General features: G+C 37.1%; 1 protein-coding gene across 3 annotated transcripts in view; it reads right to left on the bottom strand.

Annotated features, from left to right (window-relative positions):
- The window catches only part of PPP2R3A (protein phosphatase 2 regulatory subunit B''alpha), a 39,531-nt gene extending 23,642 nt beyond the window's left edge, over positions 1-15,889 (bottom strand). The window contains exons 1-3 of one of the 3 annotated variants that reach the window (XM_063306855.1): positions 15,638-15,884; positions 7,675-10,076; positions 1,352-1,612 (exon numbers count right to left, since the gene is read on the bottom strand). In XM_063306855.1, coding sequence (XP_063162925.1) covers positions 1,352-1,612; positions 7,675-9,624 — 2,211 coding nt within the window. In that variant the 5' untranslated portion in view covers positions 9,625-10,076; positions 15,638-15,884. Of the gene's footprint in view, positions 1-1,351; positions 1,613-2,670; positions 2,927-7,674; positions 10,077-15,637 lie in introns of those variants that run through there. The other 2 variants (XM_063306856.1, XM_063306857.1) reach the window with 2 other exon arrangements.
- Between the last annotated feature and the right edge of the window lie 1,711 nt (positions 15,890-17,600).

Raw genomic sequence — 17,600 nt, forward strand, 5'->3', positions numbered from 1 at the left:
AATACATTTATTATGCTCTGAAGATAGGAAATGAGGGGCCTTCTGCAAGTCCATTTGTCTCTCTATATCCTTTGCTTCAGGGTCAATTTTGCCTGTTCGTAATCCATCCTAAGAATTGAATCTGTAGAAAATCCTAGCTTTGTGAGGCTAAATTCAATGTCCTTTAACCAAGAGAATTGGAAGTAATCTTGAAAAACGAGTGGTGCTAAACCTTGGGGATAATGCTTGAGTTTTAGCCAAAGGTTCAGGGAGGCTAGACGCACTCTTGCCTCGACTTTTATCATGCCGACTTCCAATCGAAGTTGAGCGTTTGTCACACATTTGGGCATTTGGAGTACTGCTCTAATAAATTTGGACTGCACTCTTTCCAGAGGTGTAATGCTTGAAGTTGGAGCACCAACGCAGGACCAGTAAAGGTGCTGGGCTAATGACTTCACCTGGAAGAGCTTAAGAGCTGCTGGAATATAGTGCCCGCCTTTGCTTCGGAAAAACTTTAGAATGGCATTGGCTGATTTTTGTCCAGAATCAGCTGCATACTAAAAGTGATCTAATTGACATCAGGACAATAAAATTAAAATACTACAATTATTAGTATTAAATTTATAAAATCACATTACACTATCACTATAATCAGAATGAGACTGTACACCCAACCCTTCCCCTGCTCCTAAAAAAAAGTATTATTTTCCCCTGAAGATAGATTTAGAAGTCTTTCTATCCCATTTTTCTATTTTTTCTTATTGCACTTTTAGTCATTTCTGTTAGTTCTTTCGTTTTCATTTTTTAGTTTGTATTAGTTCTTAGTATTGCTTTTAAAACTTTTAATAAAAAATATATACACACATACACACTGTATATATATAAAGAAGATATATTTAGAAATCTTTACCTATGGTGAAGATAAGATAAATCTAAGGGGGTTAAATCATATTACCCTGTTGTTTCTTTCCCAAGAGGATCCACCAGAATCTATAGGTCGTTTGCTTTGCTACCATCCAAAAGTGCCTTTCCAAGTAAATGCCTTCTGGTCTCATCTGGAGGATACTGCTTTCCTGATCATTCTCCAGTTCTAATCTAAACCTATAATGTTCAGATTTTTCTTAATATAAAAATCAACAAAGGCTCTTCCAAGTGTTCGCTCAATGACCAACACTTCTTGTCCCTTTCAGACATTAGTTTGTGTCATTATTGGATACTAGCATTTGCATTCATTCATGGCTTCATACCATAAACACAAATAAAAGCTACTTAACCCAAAACCTTCCTTATTCTTTAAAATTATTATTATTATTATTGCAAATGAGATCCCAACTTTGAATAATCCTTAAATTCAGGAAATAATTATGCTTACTTTTGTAATCTTCCCCATTTCATTACAGGGAACTTTCTTATCTTCAAACTCTGAAAAGGCTGATTCAACTTTGATGATAATTTCCTCATGATTATTGCAGATATTGGGAAGTCCATAGGGAAAATAGAAACTTGGAATGCTTATGGACAAAGGAGCATCAACAGTTACTTTATTTGTGGTCAGTAGAGACTGTGGGGTGATTGTTGAATTTGCAGGAGTTAGAGATGATGTCACTGTTTTTTTCTCTTGCTTGTTTTGAACCTAAACATTAATAAATGAAATTACTATTTTTATACAATAAAATGTGAACAAGGAATGTAAGAAAAATTAGCCTTCCCAATGAACAAAACAAAGTTATGTTTTAAAAAAGCTATGTGTATGCAGAACAGTCTTATCTATCAAAAAGGTACAACAGTATTACAACATCTTGAAATGTGGGAAATTCCAGTTATATACAGACAATTCACCATATATGATTAAATACTTTAGCTGTACAGTATATAACTTCTTTTAAATGCCACACTTTATTGTACTATTACATTTTTCTAAGTTCTTAAAGAAGCATCTAATCAAAGCTCTCTAAGAATGAAGACAAGCTTCTAAAGGTTTCAACAATGGAACGAAAGGACAGCCACTGAATCTCACCAACAAATTCATAAATGTATTTATTGAGAAGCCTTATGTCCTTACATCCTGCTCTTTGTATGTTACGCTTTTGCTACCAGGAGTACTCCTTCCTCTTCACAATTCCCTGCTTCGTCTCTCTTTATGGATGAAGTGTTTTGTCTATGTCCTTGTTTCCTTTACTTTCCCACATGAAGGGCAGCGCAGGAGACTAGTTTTCTTTCACACTTATTTTGAAGCATTTTTATACTGTTTATGACCATCCTTCTGGATTTTTTTTTCTTTACTGGATCTTGTCTGGGAACAACTTCAATCTCCTTAGCCGCCTTACTTTTATTAGTCAGCATTTGTTCCCCCACACATTTGAGATATAGCATGAAATGTATACAATAGAAATGCCCAGGACCATTTCCTTTTTTTTTTCCAGCAAACAGAAGTCAATTTATAATCCTGTTCAGCTAACAATATTTATTTATTTTAACATTTTCACCTTCAAGAAGAAAATACCTTTAGTATTCCTCTTATTTACCAACAGGATATTTATGTGCTAAGCTTGGAAGACCTATTTTTAAACCAATGGGTATCTGGTGCAAATAACCTTCTGAAAATAGAAAAGCCTAAGCGAAGAAACAGTTCCAGCCACTGATCTAAAACAGAGATAACAAATAGGAAGAAAAAGTAAAGCACATTCAAACCTGGGCTTGCTGGAATGACTTCAACCTCTTCTTGAACCGAGATGGAAGAACAAAATCACAGCCTTTTGCAAGGAAAGCTAACTCTCCTCGTAAATCAGGGTCCCTTCGCAGAGATCTATCCTTGATCATCATTTCTGTAACTTCCTCAGAAAATTGTTCTTCCCAGCAAAGATGTAAAGTCCTTTTGGGATATCACTTCAACTATTTTCTTGATTTGTTTGTGTGAGAGGGGGTAGGGGTTCAAGAAGTTCTGAGTGAAACATACCTTGTGTTTTTATTGTCAGAAAGAATTGTCTATATCTCATCCCAAGGCCAGAGAACCCTCTTTGTTTGATATTCAAAGAATCCCTGAGCACAAAGACCTCTGGATGCCTCTTACCAATTCTTTATCAAGAAGCATAATCTACACCAGAATCTGTGTCCCTGCTGGCTACATGAAAGTGAGACAATCTGTCCTTGGCTTGTAACAGGGCAGAGGTATTGTGGGAAGGGAGGCATCCACCACTACTACCAGTGGTGCTAAAGTTAGACTTATTGCAGAAGTAGCTAAATATATCACCTTCCAAGGTACTTCTTATTTTATGATGTTCCGTGGTCAGATTTGAGGTGCAAACTTAGCTACCAATTTCAACTGAAATCAAAACCATAATCCATAGGTCAGGCCTATAAAAATTAAGTTGTGAGGTGCCACCATAAAAGCACAGATTTTTCTGATTAGAGTATAATGTAAAATGCTGAAGTCTTTTTTGGTTTTCCCTTTTTATGTGAGAAAAAAATAAGTTTCCTTCTGTCCAAAGGAAATATATTATTATATGGTAATTATCCTGCTATTAAATATTTTCCTTCCATGTTCAGAGATAAGGGCTGCAACACCTTAAAGCAGACCTCTTTCCTAGGATCAGAGCTTTTAAAAAGCATGCTTTCTTAATTAGATCAAGAATGGAGCTACCAAAATAGATACTTGAAATCTAGAGAATGTATTTAATTTCATGCAGGAATGAAAAAGTCCTGATTATGCAAATTGTCATCCTTGATATCCTAAATATAAGTCAAACCTTGATTTAACAGACCTATTGGAGGGGAGGTTAGACATATTTGGGCCTTTGGGGGAAAGTATTAAAAACTGATTTTAGTTCTAATGAGAAACAGACACTTTGGAACGATTATCATTTAAAAATGGCAGAACCCACTCCTTTTTGGAGAAAATTTGGATTGAAAATGGGATAATTACTCTGATAATTATTTAAACCAATCATTATGTAAACATGGTTGGTTTGTCAAATAAATCTTTTTGGGGTTTATTATACTCTTCAGTGGATGTTTTAAAAACAAGGGTGGATATTCTTTTGATGCTAGGGATATAATAGATTTGAATGAACATTAGTGTATATAATGTGGCACATGTTCACTGGTAATTCCTTACTGGTTAAATGTTATTATGGTGAACCAGGTTCTTGGGAGAAAATTAAATTTTAAAGATGTGAGTTGTTAAATAACATTTCTAAAATTTGGGATTTGTCTACAGATGGAAGAACTTTTGATGTATTGTTCCTGGATTGTTATTGAAAAGGTATGTATTCCTGGAAGGATGTTTGTGTACCAGTCTCTAAAGGCTGATTTAATGAATTTTGTCAAATCTTAGCATTTGAAATCACTTCTTTTGGCAGAGATACAAGATCATATAATATGAATACATATGGGTTCAGGTTTAATTTGTTGTTTAAAAATGGAATTGTAATTATTATCATGTATATACTATTACAATTCTGATACTGTAGAAAAGTAGTGAAAAAATTATTGTATTTTTGGAATTTTTCTTTTTTCTTTTTAAATTTTCTTTTTTTCTTTTTAGTTCATATTGTTTAGTTTTTTAAATACATATCTTTCCTTGTAAAATTTAGAATGAGATGTATAAGTTTGTTCTTAATTGCTATTATTTCTATTGTTTAAAAATTGTTTGTTTTTTAAAAGATCTATGGGGTGGTAGCATCCATTATTTTTAAATGCCTCTTAAATTGAAAATTATGTAATTCACAGCAAATCATATCATTCGTGTGAATTGATACAAATGACATCATTTGTATAATGTCATTATGTGAATGATGTAAATCACTGCAAGTAACATAAAAATAGCATAAAACTAACAGCCTTGTCCATATTACTTTGGATGCAACAGGGTTGCCCATTAATTTGGGCAGAATGTGGATCACTAAGTCTGCTAAATGGAGGTCTGTTAAACCAAGGTTTCACCATATTGTATTTGTTAACATAATTTTATTTCAGTTCATATTAATAATAATAATCCCACAACAGCATTTTATAGCAAGAGGACCTCACTAAGATTTGCTTTTAAAACATTTTCTAATCAAGTCAGTTTCAACACAGTGATATGGTGCAATGGTTAAATTGCTGGATTACGACCAGATTAGCACCAGGTTTAGTTAACCCTCAGTCATGGAAGTTGACTAAGGATTAACCCTAAATTAACCCTCAGTCATGGAAATTCACTTTTGACTTTAGCCCAGTCACATTCCCTCAGCTTAATCTACACTAAGGGGCTGCTTCATGGAGGGGAGGAATAAAATATTGGGACCCCCTAACCCACTCCCTTGGAAGCTGCATTGGAGAAAGTGGAAAACTGCATTTTTAAAGATTTCTGATTAAACGGATATACAGTATATCTGCTCTTTGTACTACAAATAATTTTAAATAAACTTTAAAATATATCCAAAAGTGCTCTGAATACTTTGGAAAGGGGATTTATATTGAGTGTATCCAATGCAACTTGCAGTATACATATCAAACTGAGTATTTCAGTTGCAGCAGTGCTGATCATACTTCAAACAGCTGTTCTAATACTACACAACACTGCATAATTGATTTTACTAAGACTATGTCAGAACATAAAAATGAAGATACATTTTTATTTTCTGAGCAACAAGAACTCTAAAATACCACCTTTCAAGAATTTTATTGATTTCATATATTTGTATACTGCTCAAAGTAGTTTATAATAAAAGCAAAAATAACATACATAATACAACAATATATTAAATATAAAACAACATTTAATAAAACACTCATTTAAAAAGGTACGGAAGAAAGAAAAAAACCCCAAAGAAATCATTCTTCCAACATTCACATTAGGAAGGCCTGGGTGAAGAGATGACTTTTCTACAGGCACCTAAAGGTTGTTGAGGTAGGCATCTCACACATTTCAGGGAGGAGAGCATTCCCGAGTACAGGTGCCACCATCAAAAAGGCCTATACATGAGCAACTGCCTGGTGGCATTCACTGGTTCTCAATATACAAAACAGAATCTCCCCTGATGTGCTCAGTGACTGACCAGATCTATAATAGCAAATGTGATCTGAGAGCTATTATAACCTGGTTCCAATTTGTTTAGAGCCTTGTATGTCATAACAAAAACCTTGTTTGGTACTTGATTGACAGCCAGCACAGCTGATTCAACATAGGTGTACTATGTACATGGCCAGGTGCCTTATTTAGCAAACTGGACATACATTCTACACCAGCTGCAGCTTCCAGACTAAGTACCAGCATAGCCTCCCATACAGTACATTATAATAATCTATACTACTAAACTCTCTTGTCTGTTTGATACTTGTAACTTTTAACTGGGCAAAACAGTGCATCATAGGCCAACAATTTTTGAACCAAGGTACCTCAAATGAGCTAACTTACAGAATGTGTCCAAAATCTGAGACCCATGACTCCCATGGAATAGAAATTTGACAAATTTTATAAAACATTTTATGACATAATATAGGGACGCGGTGGCGCTGCGGGTTAAACCGCTGAGCTGCCGATCGGAAGATCGGCGGTTCGAAACCGCACGGCGGGGTGAGCTCCCATTGTTAATCCCAGCTCCTGCTCACCTAGCAGTTCGAAAACATGCAAATGTGAGTAGATCAATAGGTACCGCTTCGGCGGGAAGGTAACGGCGTTCCGAGTCGTCATGCTGGCCACATGACCCGGAAGTGTCTATGACAACGCCGGCTCCAAGGCTTAGAAACAGAGATGAGCACCGCCCCCTAGAGTCGGACACAACTGGACTTTACGTCAAGGGAAACCTTTACCTTTACTATGACATAATACAAAATGTCATAAAGCTTTTCCTGCAGTTACCTCCTGATGTTTGACTGTGCTATACAGTTCAACATTGGTTACTTTCAAGGCAAATACATCTCTGAATGTCTCCCTGAATTTTTAAGAACTTTTCCAGTACATTAGAAGCTCTGCCATTGTTGAAGGCATTGAGGAATCTGGTAAGGAAATATCTCTGAAATGATAACCCAACAGATCACAGGTTGTCTAGTAATAATCTAAACATTAGGCTACCAGTAGTAACAACTGAAGCTAGGTTGTCTTTGTCCAGAAAAGGGTAAGGGCGATGTACAAGCCAAAGCTGGGAATAGGCACTCTTAACCACAGAGATGACCCAATCAATCCCTTCCGCTAACTTGAATAAGCCAAATTGGGAAGGAGTCAAAAGACTATGTGTTAGTCCAAACAACTAAAAACATCTTATCCACATCCTTAGGCCCCTTATCTACATCTTCAGGCCATAAATGAAAAGTTATTCTATATAATTTGACCAGAGTGTATGCCAGATGACTCAGTATACACTATCAAAAATAATGTTCAGGTTGGCATGAATATAAGCACTTCTATTCTCAAAGTGTCTCGCAAATCAGTAGCAGTAGGTTACCTGTGCATTTTATTTTATTTTAATTTATTTATTTAAATTTATTGGCCGCCCAACTCCAGCGGACTCTGGGTGGCTTTCACACATGACAAAATATGTCTATTTTGCCATGTGCACAATAGAAAGTTTGGACTGGTGGCACATTTCCAAACTACTATAAACAGTGAAATATACAATGACACATAAATAATTTTCAATTTTGCAATATTTCTGTAGAAAATTATTTTTGTATGAATTGGCCCAACTGTTAAGCGAAAAAACCCTGCAATCTTACCTTGATAATCTCTGGCATCTGTTGAATTAATGCTGAGACAGGTTTTTTCTGCACTGTGTCTATATAGCTCTGCTTGTCAGCTGTGATGGAAGGAGTGGCTAAAGTTTCCTGAAGAATGTGCATCACTTCCTTCTCTTTTGATAAGCTTCCTTTGCCCAATCGGAATTCTACTAGTTCTTGGGCAAAGTCTTCAATACTCTCCAAAATACGCAATAAAAGGGTTTTGTCATCCTCATCCATTTTATGACCATTGATTTCTACAACTTTTGATAAGGAAGAAGGCACACCTTTGTCTTCAGGAGAACAGTCTTTGCTTTTATTTTCAGTGGTTAAAACACTACTTTTCAAATATCTAGGATCACTCTGCTTAGCAGTAGTTTCTTTCAGAGTAATCTCCATTTTTTGTGAAAAATTCTCCAAATCCAACAAAAGTTTGTCTATCTCTTCTTGATTGTTTTTTGGGGATTCTTCTTTAGAAATCTGAACATTATAATCAAGGGTTTGATCAATGGAATCTGCTGAAATGGAGAGCTGGCCCTGTGATAGAGGCTGTGCAACAATATAAGTTTTAGTAGGTTCTACAGAAGGATTTACCCATTCAGCTCGCTCCTGGCTGCTCTCTGAATTTTCCCATATTGTTCTACTCTTAACACCTGATGCACTTTCCAATACTTTTTTTCCGTCTGATTCTTCCACTATATATAGAGTTTCTGTGGAAAAAATGCAGTCTGATGGATTTAGAAATTGCAACTGAGGTAGTGCACAAGAATCATTTCTAGAATCTACATTGTTCTGCAAAGCATTTGAGGAGATATCTACATTGGGGATTTGGATAAGTTTGGTTGAGAAATTTCTATCAGTGTTATTCTGTATTTTTTTTAAGTCAGAGGTAAAGGACTGCTTTGCCACAGATGATGCAGAAGTTACAACATCTTCATATCTTGGTGGTTGCTCATTGCCAAATATTGGGGAGAAATGAGACTGCTCCAAAGCAGACAAATTGTTAATCAGTTCTACCATGTCACCAGGCTTATTGAGCCCAGGATATCTAAATTCAAAAGGCAACTGTTTAAGGTAAGAAGAAAATCTTGTCATTAAATTCATATAGATTATTTCAGAATTGGCCAAGGAATCATTATTATTTCCGCTATTGACATTACCTGAAGATTTCTTCTTAATGCATTGCTTTATTATATCTGTACACTTCTTCAAGTCCTCTGAGCATTTCAGCAAAATATCTAAGCACATCTTAATATCTCCACTGGAAGAACCATCCAGCTTGTGCTTTTCCAAAATTTGTGTGATAAAACTGCCATCAGAAAAAGTTTCTATAGGCAAAGGAACTATAGAACTTCCATTTCCCTCTACTGAGGTGCTGCTGAACTGCCATTTTTCTTCATGGGAACAATTATTTAATAGGCCATAGGGAGGGGACAAACTTCCATCATTGTTGAAATGTCCGCTAATCAAGTCAAAATCTAGTGACCTTCTACTGAATGGGTCTGACTTAACTTTTCTTCCTTTTCTATAGTTTGCCTGATTTGAAGAATTTCTCAGTTTTTCAAATGAGAATTCTTTTATTTTTCCACTAGCAAGATTTATGGCTTCTTCAGTGATATCTTTAAGACTTCCAGTGCTTTGAACAGAAGACACTTTTTTGAGTTTTGGGTTATTAGGAAGGAGCTGATGATAATCTTCATCCCCAGGCATAGCAAGGGAATTTTCAGGCACTGAAAATCTGTGGATCAAATCTGAATTTCTAAAATTAGGTGTAGAAACTTTAATTAGTTTTGCACAAACACTGTGGTGAGCCACTATGCACATAACTCCTTGTTTGAATACTCGACATGCCCCAGTGCAATAATGCACAACATTTTGAAGCTGATTATCTATGACAACACTGCTATAACAATTCACTGTTGTTATTACTCGTTTGTATGTTGCTGCCATAATGAGAATTTCAATTTGTTGCACTCTGAAATGGGTTAAGAGAGCAATCACTTAACCCCTCTTTAAATCTCGTATTCATACATACATAAGCACTGGGGTGATTCTGTTAAAAATGTAGTAAAATCAATTCATTGTCAAAAATCTGTATTAAAAGATTTCAGAGAGTAATCTATAAAAAATTTAAATGACCAGCGTAATGTATAATTATCTTCTAGATAATAGAAAATATTCCCCACACTAAAAGTGTTGTACTGATGAACAAGTGCTCTCTTCTCTCAATAGTAATGTTAGAAGTAGAAATGAAGGACATTAATCCATTTGATGAAAAAAGAGGAAACAATTTTCTCTTGAATATTTTGTCCAAACTTCCTTTGAATTTCAGATAACACGGAGAAAACGAAGGCATGTAATGTGTTCAAATGATCCACCTCCTTCACTGGTATGGAAGATGCCTGCAATAATAAATGTTGTTAGTAAACAAAATAAGCAATTTCAAATTTGACTTCAGCTACTACACTTACGCAGTTATCATAAAGCAATTCTAAGCATGTTTTCTCGGAAGTAAATTCTATATGTTCAGTGGGATGTACCTTGACAAATGAATTTAGAATGCCTTTTCAATTATATTTAAAATTTCACAAGTAATCACTGTAGCAATCTCCATTTTTTTCTGTCAAAAGTGTGGTTCCATATATTGCAATCTCAAATAACTAATATTTTGTTGAATTCAATAAACCTACAAAACCAATACATCAAATTACTAAAGGGCATTGATGCAATTATTTTTTGCAATTAAATAACAAACAATTATATCTCTCATGAATCCAAACCTCCTGACTGATCACACAATGAAGTTTTGGCAGCTACCAGAAATTCTGACTCTCAGGGGGAAAGAGACAGAAGGTTTGATGACAAAGGAGAGAGGTGCTGAGTCAGATTTCTCCATTGCCTCTCAACTCCTCTTAACTGGACTGTAAGAGATTCATCACCAAAAGAGAGAATCAGAGGTTTGAAACTATAAGGATCTCACTAGCTGCAGCTGAAGAACAGCATTCAGACATGGAGACTGAAGATACAGGAAGCACCCTAACCGTATGAATATGGATTGAGATGTTCACCCTCCCAACCACTTTGATTAAGGAAGGAGGGGTAGTTGCTGGTCCTTGCAGAAACATATATGGGAAGGGGAGGAGAGAATGGAGAGGAGGAGAATGTGGGAATTAGGTTAAGAACCAGGATTCTCAAGGCAGAGATGTTAACAATCAATATTCATCCCAGCATCAAGGCTGAAAAGTACAAGGCAAAAAGTTCAGGAAGGGCAAGAAAAAGAAGTGTGAGAATTAAACTATACTAGATATTAGAAGGGATTGCACTTTCATGTTGCCAATCAACTGATTCAAGTGATTTTATCCCAGTATGCAATAAAGATTCTTAACTAGCCATGCTGTATCATGCGTCTGAGAGTCTTCAGCCAACTTCAGGCCTAAGAACCTCTCTAGCTGTGCTAAGTCGAATGTATATGTACATTGAATTAAAACTCAGTTCTTATTTGGAATTAGTGTGGGGAATATATGATTATGGGATACTGACAGAAATTTGGAATAATGGAGTTTATGAAATAATATCATTCACCAATCTACTTGCTCATTGCACTGACCACTTTAGTAAAAAAAAGGTTTTTATAAGAAGTTGGAAGAAGAACAAATAGTCCTGTAAGTAAGAATATTTATCAGAAAATATGCAAGCTCAGCATTTAGCATTCAATTTGTATCATTTATGGGAGAAATCTATGTTTAAGAAATGCCATTCCTAATCTTCCATGTGCTGTAACTAAATATATGGAAAATAGATTTTAAAAAACAAATCTGTATCCTTTCTAATACAAATTTAATAAGGGTAGAAAGCTACATTAGTTGCTATCTGTTTCCAATCAGACAACTTATGCAAAGGGCCACAGATAATAACTATTAAACAGTGTGGGCTACAAATAAAATAAATAATAGATAAAACAAATTAACCAAATACACTTAAATCAGTTTAAGCACACTGAGTTGAATTAATTTTAGTTCGTTCACTAAATACAGATGTGGAAATTACTCTTGCCGAAGATCCAGATTTTATTTCCCAATCATGGCAACCATTACTACCAACATTTTTAAACACACCTGGCAGCCTCAATGATGTCAAGGGAGAGGAGGAGAGAGGAGATAAATTTCTTGCCACTCCTCACCTTTCTAAGATGGAGGCTAAAAATGCTCTCAGAACCTTTCTGAGCATAAAAAGGCAGGCTGTTCCACTCACTTTATATCCAAAGGTATAGTCCCTTTCTGTCTATAGAGCAACAAAGGGAGCTATCACTCATCATCATCACGTTTATTACAGCCCTAAGGCCAGACACAATAAAACTATACAATAGCAACAATCTTACATTAATACATATATATAAAAACAAAAATATACTACAATCCAAAATTAAGAATAAAAATACTAAAATGAATTGAAATAAAATACTATGTTAAGAAATTCAAAATCTAAGTGATGGTGCGGCATATTGTGCAGATGGTAGCACAAAACTGGGCAACCTGGGAGATATTTTTGGGTCTCTGTCCGAAAGAAGTAGCATTAGATAGAAGTCACTCTCCCTGCCTGGAAATTTCTTCAATAATGGATATATAAGGATCTGTCTAGAATCCTTATATAGGGAACAATATAACAACATATGGCTTAGGGTTTCTATTGAGCCGTCACCACAGGGACATAGTCAAAGGTGCATAGGAGTACCCTTAAAATGTCCAAAAAGGACTGCTGAGGGCAGTGCATCCAGCGTGGCTAAAGTGAAAGCTTTACAGAATTTTTAAATTGTGATAGATGATAGATAAGAAGCTGGAACTAACCCTTCCAGAAGAAAATGACAGATATGGGGTGTAGCACCTTACTTAAATTTGTTTGGAGATCTATATCCCAGATTCATTGTTTCAGGGCAGTTCTAGCATTTTCAAATTCTAATGAGCACAGACCTTCCATAGAGAAACCCAACAATTTAATTTTGTCTAAGGCTTTTTTTAGCCAAGATGACTTAAAATGATCTCTAAATATTAATGGGGCTATCACTCCAGCTTCCTTCTGTACATAGAAAATATAATTGCCTTTTGTCTGCAAATGAAATGGAGAACAATTGCTCCCCAAGTTTTGCTATAGAAAGAGAAAAGTAAGGGGTGGGGCTTGGGGGAGAAGGAAGTATCACATCTGAGGCGCCAGAGGTTTCCCATAGGACTTACACATTTATCTGAGCATATATATAAGACAGCCAGGACAGGAAACAGCTGTCATATAGCTGCCCAGAATATCTGTAATTCTACAATTCTCCTCTCTCTAGAATCTCGGATTACATTTCTAAATGCCATACTGGATTTCATATTTTCATAGAGGACTTTCGAATAAATCATCTAATTTATCTTTTTCCACAGGCTGTACTGACTAATCTAAATAGCACCTTTTTGAAAACTGCACAAAATATAGCGTAGCAGCAGAAAATGCTAAAGATGATCACTGAGGTATGTTTATCTGCTGATAATCTCTGACTCAGTAAAAATGTGGACAAGAGGCTATAAAACACTTCCACTTTAAAACTTCTTTGACAAAAGCCACTACCATAAGGACTTTTGTTGGTAACTGCTTAGAGCAGCCTTTCTCAATCTTTTTACCCTGGAGGAGCCCTTGAAATAATTTTCAGGTTTCAAGGAACCCATGCATAAAAATCACAAAAATACAAAAACTTCACAATATAATTCATTTCTAACCTACACAATCCACATTTTACAACATTTACAACAACAGCAAACTGGCAGGCCAGTAAATGAACTGCAGCATGTAAAAATTCCCACCACTGCAAGCACCATCATTGTGTGGCCTGTGAAGTTCAAAAATTGATGTTTATTTTTTTCAGTCAAGCTCTCTCACAGAACCCTCTTGCAAAAACCTTAGGGTTCTGTGGAACCCCAGTTGAGAAAGGCTGACACAGAGTTTATAAGGAAATATATAATGTGCAGTTATGATTTTAAACAAATGGGGCATCATAATGCATTATGTTCACTTCCCTCCATTGAGCTAAAAATCTGTAGCATCAGAATGACATCTTTTTGTTTACTATTAGCATTCCCACTATTTATTAATTTAAGATAAAAGTTCATACTATTAATTTTAAAAGATTCAAGAATTACAATTATTTGGCAATTAAACACATTATTCCAATAATACAGCAATATTAATCTTAAACCTTAAGAATCTGGTTATGTAGAATTTCTGTTTGTTTCTTTTTACAGATGAAGAACTAAAAGTTCAGAAATAATTTGCCCAAGCATCTAACTAAGTGGAAGGTATACAACTTGAACTTTATTTCCAGGATCCAGATCCAATTTACTATGCCACAAAGATAATGTTTATTCTAACAACCTTTATTTCTGATATCACCTTTATCCAATAGACTTTATACATCTTTTCTATCTCATTTCCCACTGTTCATATATTAGATGCATTCTTACCATCTCTACTAATCTAGTTAAGTAGTAGTTACACACATTTTTGGAAAAGCATCCTTAATGCCATCATGTTTATTTTGAAAGAAAAGCAGCCGATCAGCAGCTGTTGCTGGTAGGGCAAGTTGATTAAACACAAACAATAAATAGTAACATCTCCTGGCTCTGCAATGCCACCAGATACTGAAAAGCAGCAAAGGGAACACTGAGCTCTGCTGTTTGGGTACAGCATGCAAATTTGCAGCTGCTCCTATCTCCCTCTTGTACTTGTTTTCTTGAGACAGAGAGAGACGATTGTGCTCACAGAAGAACCCTCTGCCAGTTCAGTCATTTTCTCTTTCTTCCTGAGCCTGGGATCCCCACCATAGCACCTAAAGGTGCCACCATAGCCATGAAACCATTTTGAGGTTCCTGACAGTTTCTTCTTTCTGTACGTGAAAGGACAAAGTAGCTGCTCTAGCTGTTATGTTATAGCTTTGAAGGACTAGTTAATATGACCCACAAAATCTCTTTTCTCCTGTAAATCTTGCCTTAAATCTTTACTTTAACATCTCAGTAAGTGCTCTCGGGCAATGCCTCCTAAGATCTAGCAAAGGAGCAACTGATGGTGTTTCAATTGCAGCGTGATTCATTGGTTCAAAAACCAAGCTGAGATGACCAGAGATTTCCATCAAAACTGAAGGGAAGTTTGCACAGATTCTCTGTGGCGGTGATCACACATATTAAGCTATGGTTTGCTTATTACTGAATAAACCATAATTGGCTGGTTTATACTAAGTTATAAACAATGAGTTACAAACAACACTAGCTGGGTTCCCATGACATAAGCTACAAATGAGCAAGGTGCACTTTTGGCTTGGAGAACTGTGAGAACACAGTACATTATATATGTGTAAATAATCATATCACAGAAATGCCATCACATTTCAGGGAATTCTGTCAAAGGGAACCGGATAACCACTGGCACCACACTTCTAAAATTCTTGATCCTTGGATAAAAGATCCTTTGCGTGCAGCCCTGCCCAAACAGAATAGGCAACTAGGCATATCAAAATGATTCCTCGCACTTTGTCTTTAAGTAACACCATGGGTTCAGCAAAGTTATCTAGAATAATTCTGGCAGAAGCAGTTGCTACCTCTGCATGATCATTCATTATTGTTTTCTGTGCATGTGGCCGTCCTTATCTCTGTAATCGCTCACCCCCCTCACTCCGCCCCTAACTTCTGTATCCTGAACAGCATCTAGAACTTCTCTATGTCACTCTGGTTCCTTACACAAGGTAATAGCACCCAAGGCCTGGAAACCAAGTGAAGCCCTGCTCCAGCAAAACGATTCCACTGGTTCTCTGACAAGAAGATTTGCATCATTTACAGTATTCAAATCACAGGGACGGTTTATTCAAAACAGCTCAGTAGCGGCATGCAGCAGTACGGGATCATGTTCTTTTTTCGGAGGTCGGCACTCCGCTTTTGCTTACCTTTCTTAAGGTGATCTGCCCATTTCCTAACTTTGGCGACTGCAGTGATTACCTACACAGCATTGTACTGAAATTGCGATTGGCGTCTAAAACGATTACTTAGCTCAGAAATAATCCGGCCGAGAGGCTGCCCAACCTCTTTTCTCTTACCCCTTCTCTGCGAGTTAAAAGTAGCATCGGTTCCTTCCTGACCCTCTACTGTCACCCGTTCAGCTGAGGACATATGTCTCCAGTACTCCGAAGAGCCACTCGAAGTGCTGGAAATCGCCGAAGTGCCTATTTTTTCGTCGCCGGCCGCTCCCTCTTTTCCCTTCCAGCTTTCTCCGCCCGACCGACCGCCCCCCCCCCCGACCCAACGAAAACGCAGCGCAGTTCTGGCCAGATTCGGGACAAGAAAGGAGAATTGGCTCTTTCCGCGCCACTTTCCTCCTCTGCTATTTGGGAGCAACAATTACTCAACAGGGACGCTGGCGCTAGAGATAGCCATGGCAGGAACTTAGCACCTACCCGCCGCCGAGGCGGTTGCGCTCTTCAGCTTCGAACCTCCTCCTTCCTCCACCTCCTGGCTGCGGGAGGCTGTGCCTCTTTTCCCGTCCCTTCCGCACTACGAAAGGGGCGCCCACACAGCGCGCTCCAGTGGCAATGGGGAGGGGAGGAGGCGGTGGCATTTCCCTGCCAAGAGGGCCGAGTCTCATTTTAGCGTGAGTCCCCGCGGCTCCCTCCTGACACTATTTTTCTGTGTCCCGTCAACAGAAGCCGAAGTCTGTTCTTTGCTTGTCCTGCCTGGGAAGGGCCACAGGCAACCCCCTCTGAGGGCCCTGGGATTTAGGAAGGCAATTCTTGTGAAGTTCGGTTTAAGGAGGACTTTAAAACAAAAGACCGACGCCCTTGACATTAGCAGAAATGTTGATCTCATCTTTGGCCTTGCTATGTTGCAGTGGAAAGTTTTAAACGTTCTTGAAAGATTAAAAAACCAGAAAGGAAAAAGAAAATAACTTCTTTATTCTCCACTTGTAAACCACATGATTGTGGCCCATTGAGCCAAGATTATGGAACCCTTAGGTCTGGCATTTCTGAAATGCCAGCTGCAGTTTCCTGTCTGTTGATTCCAAAGCTCCAGGGCTCTTCCCTTACAAAGTGCTTATGTCTCACTCTCTTTGGCTCATAGTAACTCCTACCGCACCCATGTTGTGCATTCATCAGCTTCATCCCCACAGGCTGAAGTTGGCTCCTGGTTCTTTATTCAGCAAGTATGTATGTATGTATGTCCTGTATGTATGTATATATATATAGTTGAGTAAAGAATGTGAATAGTAGTGTGTGCCAAAATAACATTTGGGCTGATTCAAATAATACATCCATGCTGTCCTTTGTGAGATTCCCTTATAGCATGCCAGGCTAGGGCTTGTTTTATCAAAAGTGCTCAAGTAAATTGCTAGGATGAATCCCATTATTCAGAAGGATTGAGGAACAGGCATTTAACCCAAAAAATCTTGGGCCACCTTAAGACCGTGCCACTGGAAGTTTCTTTTAGTAATATATCCGGTCCCAAATTGCTTTTAACAAATTCACATTTATTTTCTAAGTATCTCATTTATGTACCATCTTTCTGTCAAAGCACCCAGGATGGTTTATATTTTATAATCATGTATGTATATCTAATTGACTTTTGCATAACTATAAGTAATAACCACAAAACATTAACTCACTTTTAAGCTCAGGTGTTGCAAAAATGGTTAAGTCAAGATTCAGTGCTGTCATCCTCACCTCTCCCAAGGAGTCATAATAAATAAATATTATTCTGTGTTCCTACTTCTCAAGTGTTGTGTTGAGTTCCTGTTGGGAGTTCTACAACTTTACCATAGTTTCCTTTGAATGTCAGAAGCAAGGGAACAGTATGCCAGAGAAAAAAACTGTCAGGGACTCTTCCATTTCATCCAGTTCACTGCTCTCTATAACTGAG

The sequence above is a fragment of the Candoia aspera genome, chromosome 6 (assembly GCF_035149785.1).
Source record: "Candoia aspera isolate rCanAsp1 chromosome 6, rCanAsp1.hap2, whole genome shotgun sequence".
Lineage (NCBI taxonomy): Eukaryota > Metazoa > Chordata > Lepidosauria > Squamata > Boidae > Candoia > Candoia aspera.